The 24,002-nt window shown below is 40.7% G+C and overlaps 1 protein-coding gene across 25 annotated transcripts in view; it reads right to left on the reverse strand.

The window, feature by feature from the left end:
* LOC136432507 (neurexin-1-like) overlaps positions 1 to 24,002 on the reverse strand; it is a 217,832-nt gene that overhangs the window by 81,461 nt on the left and 112,369 nt on the right. For all 25 annotated transcript variants that reach the window (XM_066423836.1, XM_066423835.1, XM_066423833.1 and 22 more), the window contains one exon: positions 18,760 to 19,555. In XM_066423836.1, the coding sequence (XP_066279933.1) occupies positions 18,760 to 19,555 (796 nt within the window). The remainder of the gene's footprint in view (positions 1 to 18,759; positions 19,556 to 24,002) is intronic.

The following is a 24,002-nucleotide window of genomic DNA, read 5'->3' on the forward strand; positions in this document are numbered from 1 at the left end:
CTGCAGGAGTCCCTGCAGGAAGAAGTTAAATTCCTGCAGGAAAACATATTTCCTGCAGGCATTCCTGCAGGAAGTACCTTATACGTGCATGTATCTATATATAGCTAGTTATTAGCAATGTCTGTAGGATATGAGTCCTTTATATTTTGCATTAAGTTATGCCACATCCATGGTTTCTCAGACCAATTCTTTTGAAAGAATCTTGTTTTAGAAAATTGTTTGTTTCTGTATATGGTTCATCAAGGACATTATTTAGAAGATATAATGTCCTTGGGTTCATCAACAGACACTCAAGGGTCACTGTGCCTTTTCGTTTATCATTCACTTTGTACATACTCACAATATCTCTCAACATCATATGATCATATATACATGTATTCAATTTTATGTCGTGAATCTTGCATGCATGCATGTACTGTAACAGGAGTTTTCAAAAAAGACATCCTTAAAAACCCTGGCATATGTATTGAATCATAATGAATCATTGCATAATCATTGCCTCTGGCTACCACGATCCATAGCTCAAAAGACTAGATAATATCATCATGATAATACATTTGAGTTGAAATATGATAGAATGCCAAACATATGAGATGTTATGACTCATATGAATAGAAAGTTTTCTTCCTGAGAATATATCCTCTCCCTCAGAGGTTCAAAATCCTACCATATACATGGAGACCTTTATAAACAAGGAGTATCCATTCCTCCTCTTGATGGAAATATTTAGTAATTATTCGCTCCTTTCATATGCGGGGTCAGCCATTGTCCTACAAATGCTGTCCAATTATCAAGTCCTTGGTTGAACAGAACACACATTTTCGTATTGTCAAGGGGCTGCTGAGCTAGCCTGAGTGTCATCCTGTTTCAGGAGCCTCAGGGAACTGAAACAGGATGACACTCTGGCTACTGCTGAGCATGATCTTGCATGGTAGTTTGTGTGCCTTGACTTGGATCTGGGGTCCAAGCAGTGGTTTGGTTAGGGGGCTAGGGGTGGCCCTCCCTTCACAAAAAAGGGAAAACCACGGTCAGTTTTAACACAATCATATACCCTCCTTGGTCAGTAGTAGTGGCCGACATTTTTTCCCCTCTTACCCCCTTGTCTATTATTGTCTCAAACATGAACTTAAAATCCCAGTGAACACTCCATTTTCTCCCCACCGTGAAATTAAAACCACATAAACTTAAATGCATTCACAATACTCTATACACTATTAAATGTTGTGTAGTTGATGGAAGGATATTTTCCTCCTTATTTGAAAATGGAATTTACTTTTCATGTGCAGCCACACCTTCGTGTCTTATCTGTCGTCTCCACAAAGCAAAGTCCTGAAGAGACTGGCTATTTTGTACTTTTTAAAGTCCAGCGTAGAGTTGGTAGACCCTATGCGTACATCAGGGGCTGACAAGTCAGACTGACCAGTGATTTTTTGGGCGCTTCAGTAGTGTTTGCTCTGTAAAAGCGCCCAGCATACTCACAACATCTGCCGGTCCCCTTTAAAACCGGGCAGCACACACACACACCTCCTGACTGCATCGATGACAGCCAAGGAGATTCTATCTTTCAGGTGCCTGATTGTTGTTGCCTCTTATAAATGTAAATCAGGGCAATTCACACCTTGACATGAATCAAGGCGTTCAAAGCCAGTGACCAGGCATCCCTGAAACTGAAAGGAGATCTCTCTTCACTCCTGTGTGTCTCCTATAGCCACTACCAGTCTCCGTGCGATTGCTGGGAAAATAGTAGAAATAGGCCAAATAGAGTGAATAGTATGCCAGGGGTAGTTCGCTATGCAGTGAAGCTCAATAGGCTAGACCTTAAGCTTCACTGTATACCAGTATAGCTATTTTCCCAGCGATCGCGCAGAGACTGGTAGAGGCTAATCTCTCCTAGGAATGGAACCTCCTTTATTATTATTTTTATCTAGCATCCTTCACAGACTTCTAAGAGTGCAAGCGTTCACATTTTGAGCGCTGATTTGCGATTTTCAACATGGGCCTCAACACTTCAGCGTTCTCACGAAATATTGGATTTATCCAAGTTTATTCAAATAAATAGAATACAACTTCCTTGGTTTACCCATTTTTAATAGGTTTACCCAATATGAATACAGATAAGTATCCCCATGGATCACCCCGACCAATCGAATCACGTGAATCGCATTGAAACTCAGATTCGTATCAGCCATTTCCCGACAAATCGCTTTCTAACTTGTGTTAACGACTTAACATCTGACCAAACAAACTCGCCAGTGAGATGGTGGAAGGTATCAGCTTCCAAAAGACGTTTTCAGATTGACAATTTTGGCACTTTGGAAGTAATTGAATCCGCCCGCGATTTAACGTTTAGAGAAAAGTAGTAGAAACTATAAGTTAAATCGCGGGCGGATTCAATAACTTCCAAAGTGCCACAATTGTAAATAAATAAATAGAATACAACTTCCTTGGTTTACCCATTTTAGGTTTACCCAATATGAATACAGATAAGTATCCCCATGGATATCTAGACCTCCTTGGCATCCCAGAAGTGAATTTTCAGGTTTCTGCACTTGAATATAGACCTGCTCAGCTTACACATTGACTGATACCAAAGACAAAGAGGCTAAAAAATATTGACCTCAAGTTTCTATATACAACTATAATCGGAGATTACGATAGCCCCGACCTATTAAGAGTATCTTAAAGTAAACTTAAGGCCTTGACTTGACTTAACTAGACTTGTCCTTTCAGCTGATACCTTAGGCCGGGGCTATCATATTCTCCAGGCAGATGTGGGGAAGAACTTTCAAATTTTTAATATTAAGTATTCTGATCAGCCGGGATTTCATTGGACCATGAGTCCTCCCTAGTACTGTTCTCCAAGTACTAGTAGAGGTTTTGTCGGTGGGCTTTAGTGGCGGCCGCGATTTTGTGAAATTAGGGAGACGTAAAAAATTGCAGCCACCCCTAACCTCTGCTTGGGCTTTTATTTTACAACAGCCCCAAGCCGAAAGCACACAAAAAGCCAAGATCATGCATGCTCAGTCAGCAGCCCAAGCAAGGACTTGATAATTGGCCAGACAATAGCTGACCTAGTTTGACCCGCATATGAAAGGAACGAATAATTACTGAAAAAGGAGAATACTCATTGAAAAAGGAGAATACCCCTCGTAATTGGAAATATTCTCTGGGACAAACTTTTGCCAGAAGTTTTAATTCATATGTCAATCTTAACATCTTCATGTGTTTGGTATTCTATCAAATTTCAACTCTATGTCATCATGTGACAATTGCTGGCTCACTGTGATGAGGTAGATTTAATTTTGTAAAGGGATGACAAAAAAAGACTTTGTTAGAGACCATCAACCCGTATATAGGCTATTGGTCAGATTTGGGTATTTTCAAAACTTCAATCATGCATGCCTTGATGCAAGGTGCTTGATGCAAGGTCAGGTACTTTTAAACTCTGCTTGATAGAAGTGTATTTTAAAAAAATGCAATATTTGTATGATAGATATATTCAAGGAGGTTAGAATAGGTTAAAATCCTAATTTAACCTCGTTGATAATTATTCTTGATTGTTGAATATTCAGGCATGCATGCTCACACTCTATTTTAAAATTGGCTGGTGGACAAAAACAAAAGCTGACAAAACAGAAAGCCAATATTAAAGCCAAAACATCAGCCAAAAACAATGGATGCATGCATAATAATACTTTACCACCAATGTGTGAAATCGGCTGTTGTAGGTGTGATATACAATGTACAAGAGGGGCCCAAATCTATTGAGGACAAGTGTCTAGCATGTGGTGGGCAAAGATAACACACTTTAAGTGTAACTTTGAAGTGATTTTTCAATCTATCAGGGTTATTTAGTTGCGCTTTTGTGCTTTTGCATTTCAATACCTGAGTCTAGTGACATGCTAGTCACTTAAACAGGCCTGGGGTAGCCTCGAAAGAAGTAAATCTTAAAGTACTTAGTAAAGTACTCTTTGCTATAAAAGAAGTAAAGATAAGAAAGGGTTGCTGAAAAAACTATCCCAAGGGTACTGCAATATTACTACAATATTTACTAGTAGCAGGTTAGGTCATTTACTAGAAGTAGGTTAGGTCAGTCAGTTCAAAACCTAAAGGATTGTAGTCTGAGAGGGACATGTGAGATTGTAAACTACTTATCACCTGATGAAACTATCTTTTATCTTTTCTGATGACCTGAATTACATATCAGTGCATGCATTGTGGCTGCTGGCTAACATCTGAATACAACGAACATGGAGATCATAGTCTCTTTAAAGATGGGCGAGAAAAGGGAGGGGAGGTGATTATCACACCCAGGTGATAAAAAGAGTTACAAATAAACCTTCTTGTTGCAGTATAACATCCTATGACCACTACGTGCCATTCTTACACATTCTGACCACTGGCTCTATCTTCAACAAAATCAATAACAATCAATAATCAATAATCAATAATCAACCTTCTTCCCTCAGTTTAAATAGACCTTGATGACATAAGAGGTTTAATGATTTAACTGAATTGTATAATAAGGAAAGCCACAATCAGCAATTGTAAGCCATTATAGATCTTGGTAGCCAGAAGTTGATGATTATGCAATGATTAATGACTATTGTAATTCAATGCAGGTAAACTTGAGTTAAAAAGTAGGTGTTTTTAAAGATGTCTTCTTTAAAAACAATTGTAACAGTTAGAGTACATGCATGCAAGCTTCACAAAACAAAGTTGAATAAATAGACAATTGTGTATCATAAAATATATCATGGAAAACAATTGATTGATCAAAAGGTACCTTCATTGCAATTTTCATTGTTGTGGCCACTATTGTTCTGGCCCAACAGTTGTAAAACAAAACTGCACAATATGACTCATATTCTACTGACATTGCTGTAGATATAAGGCAATTTCTGCAGGAATTCCTACAGGAAAGATGTTTTCCTGCAGGAATTTAACTTCTTCCTGCAGGGACTCCTGCAGGGATTCCTGCAGGAAAAATATCTTCCTGCAGAAATTCCTGCTGGACAAATTCTTCCTGCAGGAATTCCTGCAGATTCTGCAGGAATTCCTGCAGGAAGAAAATTTTCAAAATGAATATTCATGAAAGTTATTGTTATCAATCATAACTGTACATCATACTCATCAACTATATGTAAACATTTTTAAATTAAATGCTTTTATATTGAAAATATAAGCACTTGTCAAAATGGGAAAAGTGGAATTCCAAACTTAAAGTGGAGGGTGTTAAAGGTAAAAAGCAATTATCCGCTTTAGAAGTAGAAACAACTCGTAAGATAGCTAATGTCAGAATTCATGTAGAACGTGTTATAGGTCTTGTTAGAAGAAAATATACAATTTTGCAAAGTACCCTACCCATCCCCTTAGTAAAATCTAAACCAAACGATGCTCTAGCACCTATAGATAAGATCACCAGAGTATGCTGTGCTCTAACAAACTTGTCAGACTCTATTGTACTTTCTTAACTTGATAGATAATGGCTGTTTGCTTTATGTTCATCTGAAAATCCACGCTTTGTTATCACTCTGACATATTACAGTAGGGTTGACGATATTTATTGTATAAGTATTCCTGGGCATTGCAATACTTGCCTAATAATGAAGACATACAAACATGTATGGTTTTGAAATACACCTGATGTATGATGCTATATATTGTTTCAATATTTCCTGACTTTACAATACTTGATAACCAGTGAAGACAACAAACATGTGGTTTTGAAATACATCACTATATGATGCTATCCATTGTTTGAATACTTCTGGTCATCGGACAATACTAACCTGTATAAGTGATTTTATCTGTTGTATTTCTGAGACAATACTGGCTTAATAGTGAAGATATTCAAACTTGTATCACTGTATAAGCAAGTGATGCTATCTGTTGCATCAATATTTCTTGAACAAAACTTGTTTGATAGTGAAGACATACAAACTTGTATGGATTCTGAATACATGTGCAATGTTTTGTATCAACTTCTGTGATTCAGGGTAGCATACCTTTTTGATGATAGACATTGATGGTTTGTCGGGATCTGTGTGGCATGCTGATTTAAGATTAGATGCAGTAATGCGGCCTGCACGTTGTTTATACCACAAAGCTGATTTTGACTGTAAACGAGTGTTTTCTTCGATGGACTGGGTTTCATCTGGTGTGAGAGCAATACTGATTTCTTCACACTTCTCACACAATTCGTTGAAACTCAGTTCAGCACAGTTTTCATCGTACAGATCAGATAGTGGTGTTGGGAGTACAGGGACTGCCTCTCTGGTTACATAATTGTCATTGAAGGGAGGTACAAGTGAAAGAATTTGGGGGTGGGATCCTGAATTTGAGATATTGTAGAAAAACTGAAGCTGTTCAGCCTTGTCGGTTCCAGCCTCAGTGGTCGGTTCAGGCATTGTGCGAGTCGCAGATGGTGTTACATTGCTTTCTAGCAACAAGGTATGCTTTCTTTTGGCAGACTGAAAATCCATCTCTGTGGCGGGCAGATAGGGGATGTTGCGGACATATGATGGTACTGTCCACTGGCTTTTGTCTTGGGTGCAGGTTCTTGAGTCTTTCAACCGTGCCCCTACTTCTGCTGCAAACAGTATTGCGCCAATGTGGGAGCATGCCTCGCTGACACCTGCCATGCAGTTGCAGTGGGCCAAGATGACCTTGCCTTTCTTTTCGGCCAAAAACCACGGGTTCAGAGGTGTTGCACTGGCTCTTTGGGAGTGCTTCACCTATGGAAAAAATATTTTGATTATGCAAATGACTTCCTTATTAGCATAATTTTTGCTTGGTCATGTACACCTTCGACCAACACATGTCATAATATTAACAATTGTAACACTTTTGCATTCATTATGCAAATATATTTGTATAATTTGTATCATCCATATGACACATTTATTTGAGACCTATAATCTCTTGAGGTGAATAAGCAAATTCCACTGTCTCGCAAAAAGAAGCTGAACGCAATAAGCTAGAACTTAGTGTCAGTAGTTAAGACTAGAGTAGTCATATGTTATATTGTTCATCATTATCTGTCTGTCCACTCTGTTACATGTACATGTACTTGTAATTAGCCTACGGGCAGGAATTTGCAAATAAAGTTTCAGAGTCATGAAAATCTATATTTGCAGTGTTTTCCATTCAATGCTGACTACAAAAAAACACTCAAAACAATATCCCCATTTTTCTAGCTAGTGGAAAATATATGCTAATATATGCTGACGTCAGTCTGATATACAATTACTCTATTACAATTACTTCTTAATTCTAGCCTGAGTGCCAGCCTTTTTAGCTTCCGTACGCTACCCAAGCTCCGCTGTTGGGTAGCTTACGGCACCTCCTTGCTTACGGAAGCTAAAAAGGCTGGCACTCAGGCTAGAAGTTGGCTGAGGCTAGAAGTTAGAAGGCCGACAGTAAGAGGAAAGGATTGCGCAATAGAGTAATTGTATATCAGACTGACGTCAGCATATATTAGCATATATTTTTCCAGTAGCACGTTTTAGGGCGCGCGTCAAACGAATGCAAGCCATCCGGATTTAATTAGCAACTAGAGCGATAAAACAACAACAATAGACATGGTGGTTGGTGCCAGACCAAGTTTACGTGTGCTGGAACCGTGGGAGAAAGATGTTTTATTCAGAAACGGACTGAAAGTTTGTCGAGGTAAGTGCGGGCCCCAGGAGCACAGGATATACGGTCGACCCGTAATAATCTAACGACACTGGAATAGAAGCGGACTCAGAAATTCTCTGTTTCATGGCAATTGTCATGGACGTCAGACAAGACGGAATTGTTCGCCGACTTTTGTTCTTGATATATGTTGGGGACGATGTGAGGGCCCCGATTATACGATCTGGGACCCAGGCTTCACTCTGACATCGCTTGAAGCTGATAAACCCGCGACATCGGCGTTATGTGTGAAATCAATATTGATGGTGTTAGGTTTCAAAACATGCAGGGGATTCCCCGCGGGATTTCCTTTCCTTTACTTTTAACTTACCCGTGCTGTAACAAGGATTCTGTCAGGATCGACCAGCTTCATGTGGAGGGTGTCCACCCAGCCGGAGACGAAGAAGTTGTATGCCTCCGTTGATTTGTAGGCTTTCATCTGCTCGTTTGTCGCCCATGACGCCGAAAGGACAAGATAATTAACAATGTCCGGGTACTCCACCATCGGCACCAGCGCTAAATCGGTCTGATACGCCGATTTTCGCAGAGCGTAGGGATCGAAACCTATTGTGGCGACCTTGTCCTCGTACCTAGCCTTTGCAACACCATTTAAGGACTGACAATACGAAGACAAAACACTTGGACCCGCAGTAGTTAACTTTGACAGTGCCATCTTTATTATGTTCTATTTGGGGGTTATCATCCAACATGGCGCCCATGCGTGACGTAGCGGTTTTCGAACGTTCTGTGAAAACGAAGAATACCAGTAGATAGCGAATTAGAAATGTACAAAAATGTCAAAGCAGGACACTTTTATATACGTTGATGAAGGTTAGACATCCAGGTAATAAGATACGCCAAAAATAATTACTCAAGCAACTGGATAAGATTTTGAAAATCTTATCCAGTTGCTTGAGTAATTATTTTTGGCGCACTTTTATATACCTAATATCATGTAAGAACGAACATATAATGGACAAAGTATGTAGTCATATCTCCAAATGTTTCAGAAAGAGAGAAGAAACTAATAGGTGATCATCATTTAGCTTAGCAATAGCCCACAGTTTGCATGTTTTTGAGTTGTTGTTTTTTAATGTTAGGCTGCACCAAGTAATTTATATGGATGACGTCCGCGCGCGCATTGATTTTGGTCTGTTCCCAGGTAAAAAACACAAGAAATTCCGCTTCCTGTAACTATGACAGCGCCGCAAATCGTAAGATTAACGTGAAACTCAGGACGATCCCTTCAGCAGTGGAAAAATCTGCATTGCTGATCATCCTGTCAGCAGTAGAAAAAAATGCACTGCTGCCAGGGTTGTGGGATATGGAAAGAAACAGGACAGGACAACAACTGCTGTTCAACTTCAACTGATTTATTGAAATTATTGCTGTTTTCATGATGAATAAAAGAATTGTTAGTTGTTACACTGTGTTCTCTCATTCAATTTGTGTCCTAACATGTGTCGTCGACTATTATATTTCAAATCTAGGCATCTTGTTTTTTTTCGACCCTTCTTGTTTTTTTTCGCGCTCTCGCATTAGATTTAGGGTCTCCAAAGGACGTCATCCATAAAAATTACTTGGTGCAGCCTTAGTGTAGCATTTTATCAACTTGTGTTTTGCATTATATTTCTTACATGTGGTCATCTGTGCATTTAGCCCTTCTGGTCAGGAATATGCAATAAAGACTATTATTATTATAAGGAGTAGACCGGAACAGGAAGCATTTTAAATACAATTCCTTGTCGCTGACTAATCCTTACAATCTACTGAGTCAGGGTAAATTGAGGATATTCCCCGCTGAGACGTCCGGTGTCCATCTGACCAGGGTGCGCTATCACCCACGCCTTGGTTTCTCAGAAGCCGAGGTCAGGAGTTCAAAACTTAAATGAACCATATCCATTTTCACGATAAGATTAAATACAACGTTTTTGTCACGTTTGTGTGGCTAGATTCTTTCCTGAATGGAGGCGCCGCGTGCAAAGAGACCCGCCGCTCTTCCTCGTTTACCAACGATCTGCAATTGAACTGCTGCAAATAGCAGGGAAAACAAGCAAACGGAACTGAGTATCGAAGTTAGGACTAGATTATACCGTTGGTGGTAACATTGCATCTCATAATTCACCAAGAGGGCATGAGGCAAGCGTTATTTTATTATTCATACAGAGTGTTCAGATCTATTCTCCCCCAAATGGGGCACGGCATACAAATAAAGCGCCGTTGTTGCAAGCGCGACGGAACTGTGGGCTGCGCTCTTGACAGGTTGAATCAAACTCCGACTTTCCAGTTATTTACATACGGTTTTAGTCCATAACTAATATGTAGTAGCATATGCCTATCTCCGCAACAAAGATTTTTATACAACCAATTGTTCGGCTCAAAGTCAGACCCTTGTCGGAGAATGGATCCCTCCGTTAATGACATGCAAATGAAGCTCTGCGCTGCGTCACCAATTTCACACATTTCACACTCCATTCAAACACGGACGTGGAGCCTTCTGGAGACATTTCTGCTTCCTTCTTCGCGACAAAACAAAGGGAGGTTGTGAACGAGCAGGGCATGTATTTCACGGTTCACACAACGCGCCGACACGCTAGCTGTATAAATGATAAGATTACGCTTGCCTCATGCCCCCTTGGAGATGCAATGTTACCACCAACTTCTGTATAATCTGGTCCTAACTTCGATACTCAGTTCCATTTGCTTGTTTTGCTTGCTATTTGCAGCAGTTCAATTGCAGATCGTTGGTACACAAGGAAGAGCGGCGGATCTCTTTGCACGCGGCGCCTCCATTTTCAGGAAAGAATCTAGTCACACAAACGCGACAAAAACGTTGTATTTAATCTTATCACATAGATTCAAGAAATAAAACACGTTATATTATGTATTTACCACTCACTTCTGTATTTAAAATGCTTCCTGTTCCGGTCTACTCCTTATAATTCGCTATCTACTGGTATTTCATCTCATAATGTTACATATGTTGTTTTCGTTCCATTTCGTTCCATTTCGTTCCATTTCGTTCCATTTCGTTCCATTTCGTTCCATTTCGTTCCATTTCGTTCCATTTCGTTCCATTTCGTTCCATTTCGTTCCATTTCGTTCCATTTCGTTCCATTTCGTTCCATTTCGTTCCATTTCGCACTTTCGGGGGACCCCTTTCAAGCGCATTCTCTCCTCAATCCCACTCGCTGAATGGCCATGAATGGAGCCATTCCCAGGAGCTCTACACCACAGGAGCCAGCTCAGCAACTGTTTAATCACATCTTGTACTAATACCATCATTACATTGTTACACACTAGATTACTTCCGCAAACTGTGGAATACTTTCAATGCAGCAGCCATGAAATGTGTGCAGTCCTTGGGCATTGCCATGAAAATGGCTCTTCTGTTCAACAAGATACTGTATGATGTTCGATGTGTACTTGAAATGTAAGAGAAAGAAGAAAGATACCTTTCGGCAGTTATAGACACTGTTACAACTTACAAACTCCAGTTTTGCCACACAAACTCCAAATTTACTGAAATGTTCTGAAAACCCCAACACTTATACAGATATAATGTTTGACACTGACTTGATATGCAACTGTTACAGAAAAAGGAAGATACTTTTTGGAAGTTTGAACCACTCTAGATCTTACTCAAGTCTTGCCACACAAACTCATTGTGTCAAATCTACTGAAACATTTTGAAAACCATAACACTTATATACAGATATAATGTTCAACTTGGACAAGATATAATGTTCGACATGGACTTGATTTGTAACAGAAGAAAGAAAAATGCTTTTTGGCAGTTTGAACCACTCTTACTCAAGGCTTACCACATAAACTCCGTAAAGCGATTCTACTAAAACTTTTTGAAATTATAACTCTAGCACATATTCTACATCCAAACATCCCCAACAATTCTGTTGGTGCACACAGACCAGTCATTAGTATTCATCTGTAACGGCAATTGCATACCGGCTCCCCATCTTCAAACAGAATTAAGCCCCTGTATCCCAGCTGCTGATAGAAGATGTTATTTTCTCCCTATCTAAAAGTAATTGCAAGATAAAGGGTTAGAGGAGTATCAAAGTTCATCACTGTTGGATTGTACCCGTACTGATTTGCATGTGGTATGAGATACGCATTTTCTATTCCCCTACTGTCCCAAAAGAGCCCCCCAAGTCATGGTTGCTATTCTCTGGGGGCCCTATTGGGTCCTCATCACAAGAAGGGCTGTGGTTGCCAAACTTCTGTCTACACTATACGCTCGTTCTCATTTAAATGTACACATTTTGTAATTTCCGTTACCGATTGAAATAAGACGTTCCTTGCATTAGGATGTGCCACATATAAGATGTCAAACTGTAGTTTTTATGACGACTTAAAACTGTTCTAGCTTTTGAAAACGGCAGTTTGGTACCTTATATGTGGCATATCTTACTGTCAGGAACGTCTTACTTCTAACGGTAACAGAGATTACAAAATGTGTACATTTAAATGAGAACGAGCGTATAGTGACCCTATTGCAGGAAAGTTCAAAGTATATCCAACCACCTGGTTTCCCAGTCCTTCCTTTAGGCACTGATGAAAGACAGCAGATGCTGTCTGAAACGTCTGACTATTTCAAAATTTTTTCCAGTTACTATTTTTGGCGTATATCCAACTACATGTTTAGTTCCTCGTTCTGGGTACTATATGAAAAATGAACTGTGCTGTGTTGCACACACGACCTCCTTCAAAATTTACAGACTTTCTTTAATGAAAAAGTTCTGTGCAAGGTTTTAGGTCTCCCATTTTGCAGATGTTCTGAAACCTGGCTATCCTGTGCAGGATTACTGCTCGAGGTGTTTCTGCTATAAGGTGTGGCTGTGGCTGTAGCTGCAGTTAATCTCCCTATGTTGGGTAAACCGCATCGCTGAATAATTTCTTTGTAAAGATTAGACATGCTTCCCGGCTTCTGGGGGGCCTTTTCTGACACACAAGATGAATACAAATGTACACATAGGAGAACATGCATTGTGCAGTGCCTTGTTTAAAGTATGAAGTCCTGGTGATTTACTTCTTGCATCAACGGTACTAGTCCCTGATCTCCAACCCTGTCTGCAGTGCACATAAAACTACTGCAGCATGTAATCCCCTCCTCGACAGTTACATAAATACTTCACCCTCCCTTTGTGTTTGTGTGGGGAGACTTTTTTTCTACTCCTCGTGATGAACGAGACCATTACGTGTACGGAACATACGCGTACGTGTGCGGTACCTCCTTGTCAGCGTAATCAATTTCATGCATTACCATTCGCCAGTCTGCGACATGGATCTAAAACTCAGTCGGCATTGAACTTGAAACAGTGCTGTATGTATTCCGCTCTTCAACCGTTTTATGAAGTGATCGTAGTTTCTGTTAGATTCTTGAAGCGGATTACCTTGGGGCCCCTATACCGTGACTAACTGTTGTCTAAGATTGCATATAAGGCAAAGAGATGGTTCATACTAAAAGCCTTGCATATAAAGAATGATTACAACATCAAGAGTTGCACTAAACCTCAATCTTTCCTTAGGTTCAAGTTCCCAAGTAATAGAACTCGTCTAGGATTCTCCCCGCAGTAAATGGATCTGTCACGTTAGGATTTCCCTGCTCCACTCATTGCTGGCAGCAAATGACTTCGGGGATCTCTTCGACGTCGGCGCTAAAACCCGGCTCCGCAAGGAACACAGCCAAGAAATTCAATCTTACTACCGCTACCATTTCCAACTGTCAAATGAGCCATTCTGTCTTCTGGTAAGACGGAATCACAGCAGGTTTCCCCATTCCTCTGGCATTTGTAGAAATGACGGGACCTTTCTTTGCATTGCTTTTCCCGCACCTGAGAGTCCCATCCCAGCTTAATGGTCACCTGTCACAGTCGCTATGACATCCATTCAACCTCCTCCAAAAGTGTTTAGCATTTCTTCATTCACCAAAATCTAGAGCTAAGCTGGAAATGGTTGACCTTGCAGAATCAGTTGCATCCTTGTTGGATGCTAGCAGAAAAACCTTTCGTGCATCTACTCTGCAGATTTGCTGCAAATCTGGATTAAGGGCTGATAATCCTGCCGGGAACTGGGATTATTGAGTTTTCCAGTGTTTCAATCTTTCTCTTGGAGGTAAAGTTGGCATGCAATCAAGGATGTCAACATGACGAGAGCATATGCGGAATGCAAATCTCTGTCGCACTAGCACGGTTTCCCTTGTAATACTTGTAATGTTCAGTTTGAAAGGCATGACAGAATTTAGAAAAGGGCATAGTGACAAGATGTAAGATGCAGCCATGTATCAGAAAGTTGATCCTGTCTTGTGAATAGGAAAATATGGCTGCAAAGTCAAGACCATGCCCATCACTAGGATGTACATGAATGGTACAGGGGTGTAAGGAGTATCTTCAACAGCTGCTGCTGCAACCTGTGCTGCAGTGAAATTACAATGCAGTATTACAGTTCAAGGCAATGAAAAATGCAATAATTTTACACTGATATTGCTCATATGAAGGATACATGTATATCAAAACTACCAAACAACACAAAGGGCTGCATTAAGTGTGTCATCTTCCCTGAACACCAGATGAGTGATCACCATTGGAAGGAAGTGGTAGCAGACAGGAGACCAATGTGCAGAAGTACAGCAAGTACTGTCTACATTATTATGCAACCAGTCGACAACTTTTAGCCTGTAAGCTAGGGGATGGTATCATCAATATTGTTTGTCGTTGTGAATCTTTTGAACAATAATGCAGTAAAATTTCAATAAAAATTTGTGAATCTCGAACCTACAAGGGATAAAGAGGTCTTCTTCTTTTGGAGATGTCCGACTTACATTTTGAAGAGAAAATGAAGGAGGGCAAAGGCAAATGTACATGTGTATGGTCTAGAAAATTCAGAAGGACAGACTGTGTTAGGTGTCTATTGAGCAACAAAGGAAGGACATACACCGTAGTTGAAAACTGTAGACAGTTGCATGTGGCTTGACATATATGCCAGGTGCCAGTCCTCCTTTGCCACCCGAACCATCTTTGCAGCCCAAGATAGTTCTAGTAGACAATTGTAGACAGAAACTTCAGGCAAATGAAACCAGGCATCTTGTGGGAACACCATGTCTGCTGGATGCTGATGAACCCTGTTGCTCTATCCCAGGAAGGCTCCTCGCAAGGGAAGTGGAACCTTGTGAGAGCATCGTCAAGCAGTCCTTGGGGGGACCCTACTGATCAGGGGGTGAGGCTAAGCTCTTTGAGAACCTGCTGAGGGAATAATCTCATTGATGTGGCTCAGATATTTTAGGCTGTCATGATGCATTATGAGTGACTCGTCCGACCCTAGTAGCTGCCATCATGTTACATGTCACTGCTATAATGATTGAGAGACACAAACCGAGATCTTTGATCGAAAGAGTTGACAAAACATGCAGGTATGCCGACTACCTTTACTGAATGCAAATGGGAATGCATGCGGGTGCATTAACAAGATTTTACTGCCGACTAATACATGTACAAGCAAACCATCCCCGTAATGCGTAATCCCCTATGAAAGCACATGGACATTGACCTGAATGCACAGAGATATCATCATGAATCACACTGCTTTTCTATCTCGGCACCACACAACTGGCACATGCGTCAATCCATTGAGAACGCAAGACGTACAGCCCCATGGAAATTTGTGCTGGATAAAGCGATAAGTTAGAAATCTTTTTGCTACAGAGTGTGAGGAGAGTTTTGAATGTAGGTTGATGCTGTCGCCGAGCTGGCTGGATTATCGTTATCTGAGCTGTATCAGCCATGTTGGGGTCAAAGAGATGCGACCTTCTGCCAAAAGAAGTCATACATTTGAAATGGTGACTATCATGCATCAGTTTGTGTTTGACTTTGAGTATGTATAGGACAAGGGGAATGAACCAAACATCTATTAGTGTGGGCGTTCGCAGTGCAAATCACATTTGCCACCATCAACTGTAGGAAAGGTATCTCCTCTTAGAGTACATTACCGTATTTGGTTACCAATGACGTATGAACCATTCAGTGATTTAATGAATGAAGTGACTTGAAAGTGTCCCCTATCTTCTGGGAATGTATTTTACACTGGCAATTATCTTATTTCATTTATGATTGACGTCAAAGGGAAATCGTATTTCTAATCAAAGGAAAAAGCAGATATGAAAAGTAAATATGATTATGAAAGTTGAGAGATCAGCGAGAGGATATTCAAATCAGTAACAGCACATTCAAATCTTTTTCCAGTTAGATTGAAAAGAAACAAAACAAGACCATTTGAAAATATTTTCATGAATTTTGGTTTGTGCCTAGACATTGGACAATGAAAGTTGTTGCAAGCTTTGGACCCCCTTTCAAGCAAATATTTTGCTTCTGGGTAGGTCTTCCTCTTTCCTCAGGAAGAAGATTTTGGCCTCCTAACAGCTTCCTTTCAAACTGCAAATATCTGTCGTTCTGTAAGAAACATCATCTTTAATCATTTAGTCATCCACAGATTATAGCTGTGTTTTTTTTAAGAGGCTTTGTTATAAATCATGTCATTATCACTATCCCTAGGACACGATCATGTTGTTTATGACATTGTCCTTGGTCTCTCTTATCACTGATAATGCTAATACTGTGAATAACTGCCAACAAGGGAGGTGCAGTGACCCATAAACCTATCTGACTGATGGGACTTAAAAAAAGCAAAGTCACCATGATGATAGGTACAACCATCGATCATCAGTTCGTTGCCCTGCTACTACGTAACTATCTAATGGCAAAGACAGGGAAGAGGGAAAAGGCCATGTTTTGTTGTTTGTTTTGTTTGTATTGCATATCCGGTAAACCGCCTCAAGGCGTAACACACCAGGTTTGTACTGAAGAGTACAAGCTGCATATCCGGACAGATTTATATGATCTACTCACACCGGGAAGGACCCCCTCTCTTTTCGGTGGTGGTTTCTTAAACATGCTCAAAGTGTGGTTCCCCTCAAACACGGGACCTCAATTTAACGTCCTTTCCAAGGGACGTCCCTAACCAAAGTTAGGTACTCATTTTCACCTGAGTGAAGTGAAGAAAGTCGTGTAAAGTGCCTTTCCCAAGGGCACAACGTCAACGGGACAAATCAGGGAACCCCGGATTCAAACCCGGTACCTCTGGGTTCTGGGGCTAAAACCCTGCCAAGAAACCACCGCAACAGCACCAACATGATGATGATAGGTACAACCATCCGTCATTGGTTCATTGCACTGCTACTACGTAACTCTCTAATGGCAAAGATAGGAGAGAGGGAAAAGGCCATGGGACAATAATAACAAACTAGGAGACCTGTAGTCATCAAACTTTGACTTCTCTGATACTCCCAAAGAGTGGATATAGAAATGGCTGTCAAACCACATATGTGCAAGACCATGGATGCTGTCAGAACGAGTTAGAAGCAGAACCACTAAGACTAGTAAGAGACTGTTCCATCAGGGAATGATGATCGCGAGTCATTATGTACTAATCATGCATCTCGTCTCAAGTCCCTATGCCTAACAACAATAGACAATATATCAAGTTCGTGCTGCTCCTGCCCTAGGCTATGCAGACAGTCAAAGAAGGATGATTTGAAATGCTAAGTTTGTCGCAGAGTTTGAGTGACAGCTCATGAAAGATTGAAGCTCGAAGCTGCCTGACTCCAGCATATGATGCGGATCAATTACTGTGGCTTGGTCATTCATCAGAAGTCCTGTCTTGTCCTACATGTGGCCTAAGGATTGCACTTGTAACAAACCAACAGAAAAAGGTGACAACATTTGCATTTCATTCAATTCTCATTAAGGTAAGCGGGACGTGGGTATTGATTGTTCGGCGGTCGTTACCGTGGGTAATCTGCCCGCAGCCCTGATGTTACAAGGCTTATCGGCTCGCAGCAGCCATGCACCGGCACACACGCCCCGATATAATTCCAGCTTCCATCTAAGCCCCTAATTTCTTGCTAATGCATAGAGAGGCAGCTCCTGCTACGTTCTCCTGAAGATCAGTGTACTTGGAAATAGCAGTTGAAGACAGGCAAATGCTCCTGTAGCATTTTCACTGACAATTTGAAAGTGTCTAGACACCACATGGTCTTGGTCCTTAAAATGCTGTATGCAGCAGAATATATTTCAAAGCATTGAATGAAATGTTTCAAATACATGCAAGGACAGCGACAACAAAATTTGAACATGGATGAAATGGGTCTAAAATCATGGTATTTTTTACCAATCATCATAATATTTACACTTTTAAAAGTTTTGAAGAGAACGAAAAGTACATAATAATTGTTACAGTAGTTCTCTCTCCTCCACCCACGACATGACTCCACACATCACTTGATATAAGCTAATTTACACACTAAACTGATTCACTCGTTCCACTGCTATAGGTGAATCAGGTTACCTCTGGGTTAATTGATTGACAGGAGCAGGGATGATTTGCTCTGATGGGCACTGCACGGAAGGTGCAAAATCTGTGATGGTAGGATGACGTATCACAGTTACGTCAGTAGGTCATGTGACCCGTAGTAGGATCACTAACAGGGATGGCAATGACAGCAGTTATTTATTCAGCACCAGGGACAGGGATTGGTCTTTGCTGAAGGAAAATATCCTTCATAATGTTGAATGAAAGGTTTGAAATTTTGTTGACTTTCAAACTACCAATAAATTCAAGGCAGTGACAATGGCAGCATAACTACCACTGTTATTCAGCACCAGGGACAGAGATTGTCTTTTGTATCTTTGTATGTCACTCGCCGTCACTAACAGGGATGGCAATGGCAGCAGTTATTTATTCAGCACCAGGGACAGGGATTGGTTTTTGCTGAAAGAAAATATCCTTCATAATGTTGAATGAAAGGTTTGAAATTTTGTTGACTTTCAAACCACCAATAAATTCAAGGCAGTGACAATAACAGCATAACTACCACTGTTATTCAGCACCAGGGACAGAGATTGTCTTTTGTATCCTTGTATGTATTTCTTGCAGCAACATATTGGACAAACGTAACAAATGTTAATTTTCATGTGGAATGACAAGAATGAAAGAGTGAAAAACACTGACCTTTCTCACAGTTCTTGCCCGAGAAGACTGTCTTGGCGCAGTCACAGATGTAGCGGTTCCATCCCTCCTTGCACTTCCCTCCCTGCTGACATGGCCTGCTGCTGCACTGGTCGACCATGGGACGGCAGTAGGACCCCACCCCTACCGCACCCTGCTGCTTGGCAATCGCTGCAATATCCAGGCTGCGCCCATCCATGTAGATGTCCCTCATGCAACCGACAAAGCCGTAGTACAGCTTCCCTGACCAGATCTCTTTGGGAAGCTGTAGGGCGCTCCAACTGGTGCCGTATCCTCCAACGTACAGCTTACTGTTGAGCCCTAGATTTGAGCTCCCGGCCGGAACGGAAAACTTGCTGAGTCGTGAGTCCACCACAACCATCCCGCTCAGGCCGTCTCGCTGGATGTCCACGTGATGCCACTCGCCGTCATTCAGAGGTTTCTGCGTAGCCTTCACCTTGACCGGCCCCGACCCAAGGTCAAACATGACATAAAGATGGCCGTCTAAAAGTTCGCAGGCAAAGAAGTCGGGTTGTTCTACAGTACCAAAGTTGTACATCAACAAGCCATTGTCCTCCTTCGTGCGGAAGTCAAAGGATATCGTCCCAGTCTTCTTCGCCGTCCAGGTGGGTAGCTCGAGATAGGACTCAGGCGTGAGGAAAGTCACGGGGTCGAGGGGAGACACCTCGTTGCAGGTGAACTCCAGGTTGCCGTAGGCTTTCATCTTGGGGCTGTTGGACTTGGCCAGATAGGAGAGGTCAAGGTTCGTCTCCTGTGGCTCGATAGTTCTGTATACCACCTGGAAATAAATAGAGCATGTGCAAATATGAGTAAGAAAAACAACAGCTCCACACATTGAATGCATCAGAATGTTAAACTTGCACCCCATGCTGGCTATTTGTTTGTCTTTTGTATTCATGAATAGTTATTAATAGCTCTGTCAACTACATTGTTCTTCCTAAAATATTTGAATACAACATCATGTGTCAAATCGAGTCAATCCAGTGTACGAGTACGCTCGATATTGCGAAGATAATATTCACAACATCTAACTCAATTAATCAACATTCAGTGACATTTGGGTAACCGAGACAGAGGCTACATGTTCTAATCAACATACACAACTCAGATAAAGGTTGATAAGGTAGAACAGACATCTAAAGACTAAAGTGCACTTGGCAAACCTCCAAACAGAGGAAGAAGAGTTCAACCTGTATGCCAGTAAGGCTGTAAGGAGCTTGGAAAGCTTCCAGTCTGCAGCTTATAACTGATAATTGCTAATGGCACAATTTGGGCTTTTTGGTCCCATAAATTGAAAACACATGCATCTTTGATACCTTTGAAGCCATTATAGCCAGTTCCAAGAAATATGAAGTTGACGCACATCTCATAGTCGTTTGCCACCTTTAAATGATGAATAACTTTTCCCATGTACAGTATTTGCTTCAAAACCTCCAATTGCAGAAGGTTTGCCATCAGCTCAGACCAATCAAGCGCAACGAGACAACTGTCTCTCTACATGCCCCACAGGATCTGCATGTGAAATCAATGCCCCCCCCCCCCCAAGCAACATTTTCACCAGTCTGTTTCAAACTAGCCAGAACCATCTTGTAAATGGAAGCAAGCTATTACTTCAAAACATTTAACTGACAAGCTTACAGACCTACAAATCTAGGTGCAAGTACAACCATGTTACTGTCAAAGACCTTGAAGTTTAATGTATTCATTTCAACAGATGCAGTAGCTTCAGTTACGTAAATGAATTTTAAATTTGCGGGGGTTCAATTTAGCGGTAGAGAGAAAATTGAGTGTTTGTCATTGTTTTAAGTTGGCGTTTGAAACAATAGTAGCGCTACTGTGACATAATGCAACACTTTTCACGGTGGTTTTAAGTAAGCGGTAAAGAGTTCACAGCAAAAATTGCAAACATAAAACCACTGCAAACATTTATGCAGTTACAGTATTGACTTCATGAAGGCATTTGACACAGTGTTAGAATGTACATGTACTGCAATATATAATATGTTGATAAGGGCAACTGGCTTTCATATTCTGGTTCTGTCATTGCTTGTCTAAGCTTGAAGGATGAAGTATCAATCCTACCTGCCTGAATAACAACTATCGACTTGTATTCCTAGAAATTATTGATGTTGCAGTCAAAACGCATGATCACAGGTGGAAGTACAACAAAAAAGGCAATGTCTACCACCTGCTGGGCCCGTGCAGACCTTGTCTGTAACATGTCCTTAATGACCTTGAAACACATGCAACTGAACTAAAACTCTAGCCAAGGTGCCTTGTCTGTACTGAACTATGAGTTTACACTTGACAAGGCATAGAATATAAGGATTGGACAAGATTCAGAATGACAGTAAATGTAGGTGAAACAAGACAATGGATACTATGGTTAAATAGCAAAGTGGTGAAGTTGTCATCTTGAGCTTTCTTATGCAAAATGAATTAAGTATAGGTCTTTTAGAGTAAACAAGCTGGAACTTTTGACTGGCATCAAGCTCAAAACGGTAACAGCATTTTAATTCTTATCTCCTGACAGGAAATGCATTGCACAATTGTTAAATTCATTTTACAGCAGATATCTGCTGCATATATATGGCCTCCGTCGGTCAGTATTGACCCTGATAAAATCATGGTACAGTAGATATCTGCAGTATGTATAATATAAACATCAGTATATAGTTCATTCTACATGTAAGTAAGAAAGGGAAGTACACATACAAATCAAAAGACTCAGGCTATTAGACCAACCACTTTTAACTGTGTATCTTATACTGTGCTTTTATAGGAACCAGCCAATCATATCTCATATGTTAATGAAGAGAATGCAATTCAAATCTTGTAATTTGAGAGAGACATGTACAGTTAATCCTCTTATCAAAGATTGAGAACATAGGGAGTATCCAATTTCCAAGCCTCTAATGATAAACATGAATAACAACATGACATCACCGGGTATTAACCTATTCTTGTCCATAGACCAATGGGGCGATAGTTGCGTGCTGTGTGCTACAATCTCAAAATTACTGACTGCAGGGGTAATCAGGCACATACAATGTATGACACTGCTGGAAGCAACTGTGACCCCCCTCCCCCTCTCCTTCCAGCAAGAACAGGTCAAGATGTTCCATCCATACATCAGTGTCAAACTACTGTTTTTCACCTCATCAGGAACACTTTGAACAATGGCCAGCACTTCCAAAGCATTTGCATTTTCATTTGTTATTTGATCGATCTGGCTTCCCCTCACCCCCGGCAATTATCCAGTACATTCCATGCATCATGTTGAAATAAATGAATGCACGGGCTATTCCCACCAGCACAAGTAATGGGTCTATCCGTCTTGTCAAACAAACAGCCCATCACCCAGGCTTTTGTCATGCCGGTTCCTTGTGATAATTCAGGACAATAAAAGCAGTGTGATTCCCAACATGCTCACACGAAAAACACCTGGTAGAGCAATTCTACTTGAAACAGGTGCCAACAATGGCAGGTGCATGTTTCCCGCCTCATTTTCTCGTGTACGCGTAGCGCTGATTGGAGAGTCTATATGGCGGTCGGCAGAATTAGATGGCAATCACCCTGATGAATGAGGTGAGCTTTGGCAGGATTAATTGACTGCGATCATTGTGCTTGCTCCGTGACATACTGAACAAAAGATTAGCTGGTCAGCCTTCATCACTACCCGGTCCCTCAGATATGGATAGGTTCCTCAAAACGGGGATGCAAATTTTTGGGCTGTATCTGCAACTCCTGAATAGAAAAAGGTGGCCTATATCCATACATGTATGGCCTGGCTGATTTATAGATCTATTTTTTTCTTCAGTAACGGAGTAGAAGACCAAACGCTGGGGCCAATATCCCTTGGTGGCAGTTTCTCTTAACCCAAACCAATTTTGCATTTTGTCTCAAAAATGTGTTCTAAAATGTACAACTTTATGTAAAACATGGGCCGGTCAACTGTTGGGTAATCGGCCCCGCGGTCTGGTTGATACCTAGTATGATACATGTATGGTGTTGCCTTCTATATTCTCTACTAGCCAAAATATACATCAAATAGCTTTTGACCTTTGAAATCAAAGGAAAAACCTAATCAAACTCCATTTTGTTTTGACAGATTTTCTAGTTCCGCTCCGCTCCAAGCAATATTGTATATGATTACATGTCCTTAATTCGTTACATCTACATTATAATCGGTTTGAATAGTAGTATACTATAGTATCAATAATTACAAATAGTAATACAATTAATAATAGTATCAATAATTACATATAATGTAAAATGCAGAAATGTTTGCGGTGGTTTTATGTTCGCAGTTTTCAAGGTGAGCTCTTTACCCCAAACTAAAAACCACCACAAAAAGACGATCCATTGTGTGACTGTATACTATAGCGCAAACTCAAAACCACCACGAACACCCCATTTTCTCCTGAAATTTAATCCCTGTGAGCATTTCTGCATTTACAGTATTTTGGGTTAAGACATTCATTGATTGAAAAGATTTGTGCAAAATAATTTTGACTATTTTGACTTCTTTTCCACAGCTGACCTTATATATCTTAACTTCTTATCTAAGTTTATCGTGCTGGTAGATCATTGACATTGTTTGGTACTTGGACTCCATTTCTATAACCTGTAAAATATCTTCAACTGTTATAGTTACTGGACAAGGAAACCTCAGCAGAAAATAAACGCATGCTCAGATATCAAGTTTGTGCACAGTCCCCAAAGTCATTCTTTTCTTTGCAGGTGTTATGCAAATGTATTTGCCATAGTCGGAAAATAATGGCACAAAGCAATTCTGGGCTAATGGTCCAGAAAGAGCCAACAACTCCTAGGTATTTCAAGCAGATGAAAATCGATATAGACCCTCTTGAGCACTATGATTAACAAGGGAAAATTAGATTTTCATGATTTCTTCCACCTCCTCAAGAGATTCAAGGGATTTCCACAAGATTCCCTTGTTTCTAACATGACCTGTTTTCTAAAAATGTATTGAATACACTAACGGGGGCCGCCCGAACCTCGCACGCGCCCGAACATCGCACGGATTTTTTACTGATCTTATTTTGCATAAGTACGCCGTGTTTGTGTCCAATGACTATGCTGATAAGGAAGGTAAATAACCCAAGTTCATGCACATAATTGTCATTTACATTCAAAACATATGTGTACATATTCATTTCTTGTTTTGTCGAAAAGTAGTATTTTGACAATAATGATGGCAACGC

The sequence above is a fragment of the Branchiostoma lanceolatum genome, chromosome 4 (assembly GCF_035083965.1).
Source record: "Branchiostoma lanceolatum isolate klBraLanc5 chromosome 4, klBraLanc5.hap2, whole genome shotgun sequence".
NCBI classification, from domain to species: domain Eukaryota; kingdom Metazoa; phylum Chordata; class Leptocardii; order Amphioxiformes; family Branchiostomatidae; genus Branchiostoma; species Branchiostoma lanceolatum.